The sequence below is a fragment of the Erythrolamprus reginae genome, chromosome 1 (genome assembly GCF_031021105.1).
Source record: "Erythrolamprus reginae isolate rEryReg1 chromosome 1, rEryReg1.hap1, whole genome shotgun sequence".
Taxonomy (NCBI): Eukaryota; Metazoa; Chordata; class Lepidosauria; order Squamata; family Dipsadidae; genus Erythrolamprus; species Erythrolamprus reginae.
This window is the reverse complement of record NC_091950.1, coordinates 35,595,246-35,609,991: the sequence shown is the minus strand read 5'-3', so window position 1 is coordinate 35,609,991 and position 14,746 is coordinate 35,595,246. Positions and strand designations below refer to the sequence as shown.

At 37.7% G+C, this 14,746-nt stretch overlaps 1 protein-coding gene across 6 annotated transcripts in view; it reads right to left on the bottom strand.

Annotated features, from left to right (window-relative positions):
• Nucleotides 1–1,345: 1,345 nt before the first annotated feature.
• FERMT2 (FERM domain containing kindlin 2) overlaps nt 1,346–14,746 on the bottom strand; it is a 124,143-nt gene continuing 110,742 nt past the window's right edge. For 3 of the 6 annotated variants that reach the window (XM_070749321.1, XM_070749322.1, XM_070749323.1), the window contains exons 13-16: nt 9,920–9,940; nt 6,341–6,465; nt 5,069–5,210; nt 1,346–3,078 (exon numbers count right to left, since the gene is read on the bottom strand). In XM_070749321.1, the coding sequence (XP_070605422.1) occupies nt 2,905–3,078; nt 5,069–5,210; nt 6,341–6,465; nt 9,920–9,940 (462 nt within the window). In that variant the 3' untranslated portion in view covers nt 1,346–2,904. The remainder of the gene's footprint in view (nt 3,079–5,068; nt 5,211–6,340; nt 6,466–9,919; nt 9,941–14,746) is intronic. The other 3 variants (XM_070749324.1, XM_070749325.1, XM_070749329.1) reach the window with 1 other exon arrangement.

Below are 14,746 nucleotides of genomic sequence, written 5' to 3'. Positions count from 1 at the left end.
CACTGTTTTAGAATTCTTTTAATCATATTTATGCACTGATGGTGAACTTCATTTTTTTGTGTTTTGTCATTCACAATCAGCAGTCCCATTACTCACACAGTTCTGTGTGAAGGAGATATGCCTTACTCTTTTCAACCCCTTCCCCATAAATTCTGGCGTTTAATGGTTTCAAAAAGAACCAATTAGGCTGAAATCTCTTGACAGAACTTTTGCAAGAATATAATGGAGGATGATACCAAAAACAAAAAAACTAAGATAAAGTTTCATATAATTTTTATTGTTATTGTTACACTATACTTAATAAGAGACAGAGCTTGTTTGTTTGGCAATCTACATACCATGTCACACAGGAAAAAAAACATCATTAAGTAATTATCCTTCCAGCAGAATTGATCTCTATAACATAACTCTTTGATTTCATTACTCTTGCAAATCAAGGCTGCGGAGACAATGTTTAGCCCTAAACATTTATAGTCTGGTTTGCAGAACAGGTCAACTTATCTCCCAAATATAATTACCATTGATTTTGGAACTTTTATGACTTGCTAAATCTAGGAAATCTTATTATGGCCAAAAGATTATGACGTTAATCAGAGGAAATGCAGCAGAAGCTATTTTTTTGTGAAATGAATGAAAGAAAGTTTGTCTCTTTGTATATTTACTAGTTGTTTTTTCCTGGATGTTGTTTGGAATGCAAAACCTGATTGATCTGCTGGAAAGTGATTGCGGTTTCCAGAATGTGCTTTTCATTCTTCAGGATCATATCCAAGGAAGAGAAGGGTCTTGAATCCATTTGAATTTGGTTTGGGGTGAATGGAAAGGAGAACAAGTTTGCATTTTGTCAAGGTCTATGTGGCTTTCCTTTTAGAAACTGATGATAGAAAGTATTTAAATTTAAATATATTACAGAATGGACTTCCTCACAAATGGTAAACATTTCTTTCCTGAATCCAGACTGCTACTGAGTATTCATAATGAACAAATTGTAATCCTGATTAGCATTGCCTGGTGAAATTGTTCCCCAGTGGAGCAAAATTAAGGTCTCTCTGCTCCCAGTTTACCTATCTAAATATGTGCATGTGTCTCACAATCTAATCCTCCTACTACTTATGAAATTCCGGAGGCTTCTAGATCTTTTTATAGTGAACATGCAATCCTTCAACTCTACCCTCAAATTCCTGCTTTAAGTGTAGGAATGCTGCGTCAAGCATCAGTTAATATCTTTATAATGTCACATTCAATTCTACATTAAACATGCTGCAATACATCAGCTGAATTCATATGAACAATGTGTGGGGGAATTTTCACTCGCTATGAGAAAAAAAACTGAAACAAAGCCTAAATGTTAAATAAAAGATCCAACCTTTATTTAAAATACAATGCATTTGTACATATGTCTTGGACTACTGAAGACAACACTGATTTTATCCCTTGGTGTTGGTTGGGGGATCCCTGGGGGGTAAAGTTAATCTTAAAGTGAGACACCCCCCTCCCCAGACTCAGGCAACAAAGTAAATTGTTATTAAGGGCTTTGTGGCATAGCTGTAACAAAATCAGAAACTTAACTTACATTAAAAATATACTGTAAGGCTAATATATTTGATACTATTGCGATTCCTCCTATTTTGGCTTGTGACACTAGCTTTAAAAGAAAAACCTGTACACATTTATAAAATTTGTGTTTTTCTTTTTACATTAGTTACATAAAACAAAACAAAAAAATCTTATACTTCATAGACCTTTACTTCATATTGTTATGAAAAGATTTTGCATATCATCTTAGATAAAGAGTGGCTATGCTGGTGAATACTAAAAGTGTTTGTAATACAATATAGTGTTAAAAAATACAGAGGACAGGAAAGCACAGAAATGATTATCAAAGGGGAGAACCGATACATTTGGAACCAAATTTGTCAATATTTGTCAAGGCCACTCAGGCTAGTTTTACCAAAAAAACAACAACAACCTTCAGGCTCCTGTAACAGACCTGATTATGTCTTAAGAACTCAAGTTGGTGCTTCTAAATGTCCTAGACATCAACTCCCAATATCCAAATCAGAACACCTGGAATTCTGGGAATTATGGTACAGAATATCTGAGGAGCAGCAATATAAGAAAGGCTAATACAATGTTTAAAAACATATGGGATAAAGGACACAGTCCACCAAGCACCATGATGCACAGGAGAGCCCAGGCACAAACCTCACTAAAATATTTGGGGGGGGAGGGGGGAAGGGAAGGAGGGAGAGAAAGAGAGAGAAAAGAGGAAGGAAGGAAGGAAAGAAAGAAGGAAGGAGAGAGAAAGAGAGAGAGAAGGAAAGTAAGTAAGAAAGAAAGGAAGGAAGGAAGGAAGGAAGAAAGAAAGAAAGAAAGAAAGAAAGAAAGAAAGAAAGAAAGAAAGAAAGAAAGAAAGAAAGAAAGAAAGAACCTTCCTGGATTGCACTCCAAAAATTCTACCTTAAACATAGGAAGGAAGAACACATAATTACAATATGTATAAAACCTCATAAAACATGCATTAAACATGATAAATACACTTCATATAGATTAGGCCCTGGGTATCTAAATAGTTAAATGGCTTTAGAGTTTTAATTTTGTTTTAAAAATGATTTGGTTAGCTTACATGTGTCAGAAATTAACCTGACCATCCCCTCATTTTGCTGAGAGAGGGGAAAGAGGCACAAACTTAGGCATGGCATGAGCTGTGTTTTGGTTTTGCGTAGCAGATTAACGGAAGCGCTATTTAGCGCAGGTAAACATTTATCTGCTAATGCAAGTTTCCATATTATATAAAAAAAGATACACTTCAAGCTTAATTTGATTAAGCAGCATATTTCCAAGAATGAGTTAAATATTAATATCACCATTTAGTTTATGTCAGTAGAACAAGCAGTCTCATCCAATTCACACCCAGCCGCTGGTCAGCTTGTAGAACATTTCTTCGTCTAAGCTTTCGTTCTGATCTTTCGCACGGGTTGACAGGAAAATGTAGCCACCAATGAACTCATGCACCACTTTGCAATCCACTTCGGTGCAGATGAAAGATACCCGGACGTCATCTGCAAATTCTACAGTCACCTAGAAGTACAAGAAATCCAGAAAATGATTTCTAAAGCTTCAATAATTTCACTAAACTCCCACAAAGATAAGAATAAATATACTGTGATAAATATATAACTCAGAGCATCTTCTGTCCTTGCCCAACCTGAAGAAACAGAGGAGTTGTGGTGTGTGCAACCATCAACATTTGCCAAGATATTTGAACTACGAAATTAAAGTTAACATTAATTCATGACCATTGTATATCGATCAGATCATGGCACTGAATGATGAATGAAAGTTGGTGCTAACAAAGCCTACCATGTTTGAATGGCAAATGGTGGGATGAGGGTGACGCTGCATGAGAAGGTTCGTATCCACAGGAGATTGAGATGCAAAGCCAAAAAAGGGACCTTACTATTTTCGCCAGAGCCAGTTCTTTGAGGCTCCTGTTTTACAAGACACTAGTCAACACAAAAATTCATCAGCAAAAGTAATATGTCTGATTTGCTGATTCCAAAAATATACTTAGTTTTAGTCTATTAGATAAAGTGTCTGACATAGAAGCATTTTTCTTATTACGTCATTTCTGATATGTAGATTACTGTTTTCGTAATGTTGCCAGTATATTTCCAATACTTATTTATTTATTTATTAGATTGGTATGCCGCCTTCTCCGAAGAATCGGGGCAGCTCACAAGAACTATAATAATGATGCTGCTCCATGGAAACTATACCTGCTACAGAAAAACTATATACATTTTTGAAATCAGAACAAAAAAAAAATGATTCAGAAAAGGTCAACTGCAATTATTACAAAAAATATATTTTTGTAGGCCTGTGTAATGTTAGATTAGTAAGATATGTGTGTTCAACACTTGAAATGTTAAATACTGTTATGTTATAGCACAGGGGTGTCACACCCAAGCCAAGGGGCTGGATACGGTCCATGGGGTGTTTATATCTGGTCTGCAGGACTTCCCTGGAAACAGCGAAGGATTGGCCAGCAGTGCCTCTGCCAGTGAAAAAGCAGCTCGGGAGAGCTGCATGCGGCCCTCCCAAGCTCCATTTTTGCTGGCAGAGGGTTGCAGGAGGTCGTCGCAGACAAAAAGGGAGCTTGGGAGCCCGTTTTATCTAGCAGAGCGCTTGGGCTACCACAGGCGCTCCCGACACAAATGATGTTGAGCACACCACTCCCACCCTGGCCACACCCTCTTCGGCCCTTGCATCTGACAATCCTGATTTGGCCCCCAATGAAATCGAGTTCGACACCCCTATTATCACTGAACGTAGCTGCCTGGACTCCAAAGGTTACTGTAAATTATAGGATCAGACTGATTTCTCTGAGAGGCAAGTAGCATGACTATATCTTTTCTTATGATTACTAAGCTAGAAGGATTTTTAGCAGCTTTCTATTTCATTATTCAGCTTTCTTATCAAGAGAACACCACATCCTTCAACAAGACACAAACAAATTAAACGGGTCAGTCAGATAATCAGTTAGTAAGTGCTGTTTCAATGGGTCACATGAATTCTTTTATCTACCAACTTCTGGATTTCCAAAATGTTATCTAAGGTCTTTCTTTACTTAGAACAACCCTGTTTTTTGTGAGTTGAGAAAGATCAGGATGTTATGCTCTTCTTCCCATTTCTTTCTTCATAAAAAAACAAAGGCCCACAGTCAGCTTCACAATTAAGAGAGGCTACTAATAGATAAGAGGTTGTTCTGCCTTTTTTTCCCAGAAAAAAAGAAAAAAAGGAGGGAGGGAGGGAGGGAGGGAGGAAGAAAGAAAGAAAGAAAGAAAAAGAAAGGAAGGAAGGAAGGAACAATACAATGTTTTTTAAATTATGGGTTTTTAGTTTTTTAAATATTAGATTTGTATTTTACATTGTTTTTTACTGTTGCTGTGAGCCGCCCCGAGTCTACGGATAAATAAATAAATACCCAAGAAATAAAAGTAAAGATACCACCAAAGCCCAAAGGCAGAAATACTATCTCATACCTTAAACAACCTGAACTAAAACTTACCATTTTGATTTCCCAATTCACATTCCACTGTTTCATGTTGCTGAACCGCCATGTCTTGATGGCATCACTGGTGCTGGCATCCATCCGTATCAGCCGGTTGTAGGCGATTCCAATAAGTTCTTCCTTCTTACCACCTTGGAACCTGCATTTTTGCATGTTACAAGGAACATCTTTAGCAAGTCCCCAGATGATAAGGCATTCAAGAATAACTGAGCTTCTAAGACATTGTTTCCTTGTGTGTGCATGGCTTGAGTGACTAATAGGAGTAAACCTTAAGCAAGCTTATTCGGCTTCTACACAACTAGTGCTATCTTGCTTCTGTATTAATGGTAACATGACTTATGAGTCAGCCTCATACAGAGATATTAAGGAAGCCTTGCTTTATAGCAGTGTTTCTCAACCTCTCTAATGCCGCGACCCCTTAATACAGTTCCTCATGTTGTGGTGACCCCCAACCATAAGTCTAGCGCCAATTATCCCAACAGAGCTTTAAGCTGATTGGCAGGAAGGTCAGAGGGACACCGCCACTGTAAACACCTGATTGGTCTAATTGTAAAAATATGTTCAAAAGCGTCAGAATAGAAGTTTAAGTGCCTAACACCATGGGAAATTTGTCTTTTCCCATGGTCTTAGGCAACCCCTGTGAAACATTTGTTCTACCCCCCAAAGCAGTCCCGACCTCCAGGTTAAGAACCACTTCTTTATAGTATGTCAAACCAAGATTTTCATTTTCTAAAATATTTTCTGTCAAGCCAAGATATAACACGTGAGCGGTCTCAGAAAACCATGTTTGTATTTGAAAACCGATTCCCTGTAAGATTACTCAGATCATGTACTATATTGCCTTTGATTTTAGATATTCTTGTAATAAACCATTTAAAAGTTATTTTTAGTTTTTTTAAGAAGATAAAATGTTTCCCCGTTTATTCAAATGGAGCAGTAAAGCACCCTTTTATTTGACATTCAAAAATTATACCTATTTATTTATTTATTTGATTTTTTTGCCGCCCTTCTCCTTAGACTCAGGGTGGCTTACATGTTAACAATAGCACTTTTTTTAACAGAGCTAGGCTATTGCCCCCACAATCCGGGTCCTCATTTTACCCACCTCGGAAGGATGGAAGGCTGAGTCAACCCAATGCACCCAATTCAATGTTTGGGTTAGCTGTCATGACCTAAGGAATCTCAGCCTTTAGTAACTGCTCACAAAAAAAATGATAGCACAAACATTGACACATGGAATTTTGGCTTGACATTTATGGAGCCACAGACCTTGCAATGAAGTGTGTAATGCCGAATTCTGGTAAGGACTGCCAAGCTTGAATAAACCTCATTTTGGCTTCGATGAGGCTCATCTGAGCGACATTCTGATGGGCCTCTAAAATCCGGGCAGTGATCTGTAAAGGGTGACACAGAAATACTTGAGGCAACTGATGTGAATATCAGATATAATTTATAAAGGATGAGAAGGGAGGCAGAATGAAGCGAGAGCAGTACCAAGAGAGAGACAAAAAAAATGAGGGAGAAAGAAGAAACATAGAAACATAGAAGACTGACGGCAGAAAAAGACCTCATGATCCATCTAGTCTGCCCTTATACTATTTTTTGTATTTTATCTTAGGATGGATATATGTTTATCCCAGGCATGTTGAAATTCAGTTACTGTGGATTTACCAACCACTTCTGCTGGAAGTTTGTTCAACCCCGAGTCTTCGGAGAGAGGCGGCATACAAATCTAAGTAATAAAGGATCTACTACTATTTCAGTAAAATAATATTTTCTCATGTTGCTTTTGATCTTTCCCCCAACTAACTTCAGATTGTGTCCCCTTGCTCTTGTGTTCACTTTCCTATTAAAAACACTTCCCCCCTGAACCTTATTTAACCCTCTGACATATTTAAATGTTTCACTCATGTCCCCCCCTTTCCCTTCTGTCCTCCAGACTATACAGATTGAGTTCATTAAGTCTTTCCTGATACGTTTTATGCTTAAGACCTTCCACCATTGTTGTAGCCTGTGTTTGGACCCTTTCAATTTTATCAATATCTTTTTGAAGGTGAGGTCTCCAGAACTGAACACAGTATTCCAAATGTGGTCTCACCAGCGCTCTACATAGCGGGATCACAATCTCCCTCTTCCTGCTTATTATACCTCTAGCTATGCAGCCAAGGATCCTACTTGCTTTTCCTACCGCCTGACCACACTGCTCACCCATTTTGAGACTGTCAGAAATCACTACCCCTAAATCCTTCTCTTCTGAAGTTTTTGCTAGCACAGAACTGCCTATACAATACTCATATTGAGGATTCCTTTTCCCCAAGTGCATTATTTTACATTTGGAAACATTAAACTGCAGTTTCCATTGCTTTGACCATTTATCTAGTAAAGCTAAATCATTTACCATATTACAGATGCCTCCAGGAATATCAACCCTATTGCACACCTTAGAGTCATCGGCAAATAGGCAAACCTTCCCTACCAAAGAGGTGATTTAATACTATTCAGTTCCCCTACTCTACTAATTTTAACTTGTGAAACACCTTTTTCTATTTTGTGTTAACTGTCAGTTTAAGACTAACTAGAGAGCATTTTCTTCTATGTGTACATTTCTGAAAACTGGGGTTTATCTCAGATTTAGAGGTTCCCAGATTTAGTTGTAACAACAATATATCATATGATATGGGAGTAAGAGGTTTCATGAGATGGAGAACTATCTGGGATTATGCAAGTTCAGCATCTCCTATAAGTATAATTAATAAATAATAAATAAATAAAGTAAATCTCTCCCCTCTAATGAAAAATTGGCCAAAATGTACAAAGATGCTAGCGTACATTACAAAGAGCAGCTATTTGTAGAATTAGAACTACAAAAATGGTGTGGTATTTATAAGATGATGTATTCCCTACATATCTTTTTATAGCACACGTGGCAAGAATTTGGCTTCCTGGATGTTATTTAAAATATCAGGAAAACAAATTTTCACTCCACTTGAATTTAGAAGAAATAACTGTGTAAATGCACGTGTGTGTTTCTACATTCAAACAGGGCAAAAACACTCACTACGCTGTTCCCTTTCCCTTTTTCCTATAACAGTATTTGCATCATACTCTGAATCACAAAGAGCCAAAGGTATTGTAATCTAGCATGTGGTTAATCATGCAAACCAAGAAAATCAGATGTCAGGCAACTCATGATCATAAGTTCATCTAAAATGTAGCAAATGCCAACAGAGTCTTTGATTCTTCCTCCTGTCCATTCCTTTTTATCCTTTCTGTCCCAATCCACAAAAAGCCAACCTTGTAAATTCCTGCTTCCAAACAAATGCAAAATGCATTTGAAGAAAGTTTTCGTTCTGACAGATGGATAAATGGGTCGCTGGGTATGCACAGGAAGAAAAAAATAATCCAATTTTCATCCTCATTCTACTCTTCATTTATTCAAAAGGGTATTAATGCACTGAACAAGTTTTCACTCACCTAAAAAAAGAGAGGAAAAACTTTCTAACAAGTACAGTATGGCAAAGAACTTCCTTTCCGGCAATAATTATTACAGGAGTTGGGTCTGGAGGCTTTGCTCAAAACTGGGCTTTCTGCCCTGCGGAATCTGAAGTTTGCTCATTGTCTGCTTCCTGCTTTCTTGGATCCAAGTAGGAAAAAGTTGGCTTCATCTTGCGTAATTAGAACTCTTCCTATTCTAACTCTCTCCTGCCATCTGCATCTGTATGAATTCTAACCTCAAAATCTTAATTTTTCTCTTCCTCCGTGATGATTTTTATCATTTTTTAAGTCTACAAATGGATCGTTTCTTTATTTCTCATTGATGCCATCCCCTGGGTTAAGACTTTAAAATTTCATGTAGATTAAAAATGGTAAAAGCACAGAAGAAACCATGGGAGATATATCAGCTATGCACTGAAGAAATAGAAATGGCTGCAAATTATACTTAGCTCCTTTTAGTTCTTCTGAACTTAAAACACAGTTGCACTAGAACTGTCCGTTTTTCATCGAACTGCGCAGCTAGAATATAAGAATAAGTGGCCCCTTTCCATCAGTCTAAAGTTCTGTCTAGTTGAGTATCTTGTTCTCAGCAGCAACCAACCAGATTAGTGTAAATGATTCCACACAAGAAGGATATGATAGCACAAACCAGTTCTCCATCAGTAATAATTTACAACTTTGCTATTCTGAATGGAGCAGAATTTGTTTGGCAGATAGCACGTATGTATGTATGTATGTATGTATGTATGTATGTATGTATGTATATATATGTATGTATGTTTTTTCTGTCATATTTAAATCCCTGTAAGAGGGTAGCTGATGAGGCCAGAACAAGACCGAAATAGATCTATCCTAGTCTCCCTTAATTTTATATTCAGCAAAAACATGTGATTGATATATATATATATATGGGTACAGGTATGAAAGTCTTGGTATATTCGGGAAGAAACCCATATATAGAGAGAGAGAGAAAGAGAGAGAGAGAGGGAGAGGGAGAGAATGAGAATTAATTTTATGCCCATTATCACATCTTGCACTGGGATTTCTATGAATTAATAATGCAATATATGAAGAAATTTATGCCAGGGTGCAGAAAGAAGTTGAGACAAGAAGGCAACAAAACAAAGGTGACTCACATAAAAAAACATAGCACATTTCTGTCCCAGAAGAAAAGATTAGTAGACATTGTTCAAGGAAACCAGATAATTCCATTATGTCTTATTTACAACATTATGGCCCAAAATACTTATTGCTCAAGATATACTTTTTCTCTTGATATGCATCTCTACAAGGTTATGTTAATAAAACAGCAAAGTCTTCATGCTTGTTTATTTTAGGTTTACTGTCACTTACCAAGTCTCTTATATAGCCTGGCTGCAGAGGACAAATGCGAAGAAAAGAAAAGGAAGCAGAGAAAAACAAAAACAAAAAAGCAATCAGAAAAATGGCATTAAAGCAAAGGAAGGAAAATGTGCAAATTATCAAACAGTGAAACTATTTTTTTAAAAAATCCCCAAATCTTTCATGGGGAGAAAAAGTAGCAAGAAATGAATATGAAAATGGAAAAACATGTGAGGGAGGGGGAAACAAAAAAAAAAGCATAGCATGGTATGTCTGTGTGTGTGACTGTTAGCATATGGTTTTTTTTAAATATTTAAATATTTTAAATTTGCCTGATTGCTTATGATTTGTTTTTACATGTTGTGAGCCGCCCCGAGTCTTCGGAGAGGGGCGGCATACAAATCTAAGTAATAAATAAATAAATAAATAAATAAGATGCTTCCCTAACTCAGTTCTTCCAAATCAGCGTTTTTCAACCTTGGCTACTTGAAGATGGGTGGCAAAAGGGAATTCTGGGAGTTGGAAGTCTTCAAGTGGCCAAGTTGAGAAATGGTGCTCCAGACAATTTGAACTGCATATCCCATAATTTCCATCCAGCATGACTACATTGGTTCTTGATGGCAACAAATCTAGATGTCGTGAAGTTGGAGAAGCTGCCCTAGAATATCTGAAAGCAACTTGGGTCTCTCTCCATGGAAAAGTGACAACCTCTTAGTGATTATCCTGGTTAACTTCATAGTTCAAATGGAAATACAAAAACAAGGTAGTATGGACCGCCCTCAAATCAGAAGAAAATAAATTTCAGTTGAATTATCGGCTGTTTCCTGATTAATGTAAGGGTCATTCTTTGTCAAGTGGACCAGGTGTCCACTTGACTGATTTTTGCAGCCTTATTTGAAAAGAAACCATCACAAAAACAACATATATGATAGAAAAAAATGTGTTCTTTCTAATGAAATGAAAATGAAGATGATTGAAGGTGAGAAAACAGAGCTCTGTTTCATGACCTTCAATCATCTTCATTAGAAAGAGTACTTTTTTCTACTGCTCTCAGTTTTTTCACCTTCAATCATCTTCATTTTTATTTCATTAGAAAGAACACATTTTTTTCCTATCATATACGTCTTTTTTGTGATGGTTTCTTTTCAAACAAGGCTTCAATTTCACCTGGTCCATTTGACAAAGAATGACCCATAACACACATTCCTTGATGAGCCTCCACCAAAAATATTCCATAATCAAAGTACAACCTCTAAGCATTTCCAGAGACAAGGCATGTGGGTCGGTTGCAGGAAGAGATACTGAAGGCTTTTCTGGGCTATAGAGGCCTGTTAACAATTATATAAAGCCTCAAGTACAATGTAATGACGGTACTATACAACAAGAAAAGAGGGAGGGGGAAAAGTTACGAAGAGACATATTTTATTATGGACAGTAACCTCAAAATGGATCGGATGTGGGAAATCAGAGTGAAATTGAATTCAAACAATTATGTTATAGCTTATATTTATGCAAGAATCATATTTGTTACAGGTAGTTCCTGACTTATACGCATTTGTTTAGTGACCATTTGAAGTTACAACAGCCAAGGAACAATAGATAACCAAATTAAATTCTTTGAATCCTCTTGTATGGGTGGTGGGGGTGATGGGGGGTGTCTTGTTGTTAGGTGATGGGCACATGCACCGTGCACTGTTGTATGTTTGTTTTATGTACGGTAACTACTTTATAAAATCAATAAAAACTTTATTATAAAAAAAACAAACCCAACACTGAAAAAGTTATTTATGACAATTTTTTACACTTACAACTGTTGTAGCATAAAATTCAAAATCTGGGTGCCTATCAACAGGCATGTATTTATGATAGTTTATTTATTTATTTATTGGATTCATACGCTGCCCCTCCCTGAGGACTTGGGGCAGCTTACAACATATAAAAAAGATAATACAATATAGGAACCTAATTCCAATTAATTTAAAACTAAATACATTAATCTAAAATCCCCAATTTTATTAAAAACCAGTCATACCCACTCAAACGCTCAAAGTTATGGAGTCAAGAAGCGTTTGCGTTAATTAAGAAAAACAACAATAAGAAACCACATTGTTTTATTTTAAGTTGCAGTGTCCCAGAGTCATATGGCATCAGGATGCTTCTGATGAGAAAAGCCAGTGGGGGAAACCAGAGTTCCTTAATGTAATACACATAATTCACTTTTTAAAAAACCTGCAGTGATTCACTTAACAGCTATTGCCAAGAAAAGTCACACAATGGGGTAAAACTCACGTAGCAAATGTCTTGTTTAGCAACGGAAATTTTAGGTCCTATTATGTGTCTTGGGTTGAGGGGCAGCATACAAATCTAATAAATTATTATTATTATTATTATTATTATTATTATTATTATTATTATTATTATTATATCTACGAGACCGCCTTCTGCCACACGAATCCCAGTGACCGGTTAGGTCCCACAGAGTGGGCCTTCTCCGGGTCCCGTCAACAAAACAATGTCATTTGGCGGGGCCCAGGGGAAGAGCCTTCTCTGTGGCGGCCCCGGCCCTCTGGAACCAACTCCCCCCGGATATTAGAATTGCCCCCACCCTCCTCGCCTTTCGTAAGCTCCTTAAAACCCACCTCTGTCATCAGGCATGGGGGAACTGAGATATTCTTTCCCCCTAGGCCTTTACAATTTATGCGTGGTATGTTTGTTTGTATGTATGTTTGGTTTTACAAATAAGGGTTTTTTAGCTGTTTTAGTATTGGATTTACATGCTGTTTTGTACTACTCTTGTATGCCGCCCCGAGTCTACGGAGAGAGGCGGCATACAAATCCAATTAATAATAATAATAATAATAATTATTATTATTATTATTATTATTGCCTGTATTCAGATGATAGTAAAAACAATAGAATAGGCCAAAGCAGATTAAAAAAAGCTCATCTTTTTATTGGTCCGTATATTTTTTTACATCAGTGGACTGCTAGTCTGGAAGCAGCAACATCGTCTCTTGTTTCTAAATGTTCCCTGCATTCTACAAATTCCACAAAAGCAGATTCCCTTCATACCATCACCCTGCCCCCCCAGGCCACGTGTATGTGTGCGAATAGTAGTGCCTTGGCACAATCACCTAGGTTTTTTTAAAGTAGGTAAATAAACACTTCATATTAAATATCCATGCACATGCACACATACACCACAAAATACATATATAATTGTCGCAATAATAAACACATATCTTAGTGCAGTGATGGCGAACCTTTGGCACAGGTGCCACTGGTGGTACGCAGAGCCATATCTGCTGGCATGTGAGGCGTTGCCCTAGCTCACCTCCAACATGCATGTGTGTGCCGGCCAGCTGAGTTTTGGCTTGCACAGAGGCACTGGGAGGCTGTTTTTGTCTTGCAGAGAGCCTCTGGGGCAATGGGGTGGTGGTGGGGACGTATTTACCCTCTCCCGGCTCCAAGGAAGCCTTTGGAGCCTGGGCAAGGCAAAACACAAGCCTACTGGGCCTACCAGAAGTTGGGAAACAGGCTGTTTGTGGCCTCCAGAGCGGTGGGGGAAGCTGTTTTCGCCCTCCCCAAGCATTGAATTATGGGTTTGGGCTACTGCCCGGATGGGGGGCAACGCAGTGGGGTAGCAAAAATGGAGCTCCACCCCAGAGCACCCAATTTGCACTGAAAGATATTGAAAGAAAATGCAGGGCGCCCTGCATAAGCCACACCCACTGTGTGGTAGTAAAAAGTTTGGTAGCCCTTCACTGGGTGTGGGCACTAGCGCATGAGCGACAGCGTGCACACACATAGTTTTGGCACGCGAGGAAAAAAAGGTTTGTCATCACTGCTCTATAAAAAATCAGTAAAAAACCATTCTGTAAGAAATGAAATTGATTGCATTCAAGATAATATGTTGGCAATATTGTATTCAAGATAACAACATGATTATTTTCAGGAGATTATTACTAACTGAGCAGAACTTAACACCCAGTCTACTTAATTCCACTAGTTGTTTTGTTTTAAGACTAAATCTAATGGTGTAACATTTAATTACGTTTTTACTTTTGGTGAAATGGCTCCATTTATTTTGAAAGATTTAAGTACTGCGTCATACACTGAGAATTTCATGTCATAAATAAAACACGTAACTGTTAAAATAACTTCAGTCAGCAAGTTAACAAATTAGGTCATAAAGAAGTCTGAGCGAAAAAGAATCCCAAGGAGAACTATTCATCTTATTCTTCAAATAATTGATCCAAGATCCAAATTCACATTGGACATCACCTTTTCAGGCCTTAGAAGTCATGCCTGTTCTCCAAATCTCTTACAAGATTGTCAAATCTTATAGCTGAAGATGCTTGTATAATCTCAGGATGAGACTGTGGAGCCTCTAATTGTTTCTGGCATTTAATGGTCCTTAATGTCCCTCTCTGAGACAAATGGGCAGTTCAAAAATGTGAAGAGTAAATAAAGTAAGGGACCAGACACTCTGCGACTGAACTGTGATACAAGCAAAGCTGCTCACAAAGAGATATTCCATGAGTCAGAAAGAAGCTGGAGAAGGAAGATTCCTTAAGATGTCATCAACAAATCTGTATTTGGAAGAGCAGAGTAAAAAAACCTGTAGCCTAGTATATTGCCTTTTATCACTGATTTTTTATTGAGGAGTACAGTGTTCCCTCGATTTTCGCGGGGGATGCGTTCCGAGCGCCCGCGAAAGTCGAATTTCCGCGAAGTAGAGATGCGGAAGTAAATACACCATTTTTTGCTATGAACAGTATCACAAGCCATCCCTTAACACTTTAAACCCCTAAATTACCATTTCCCATTCCCTTAACA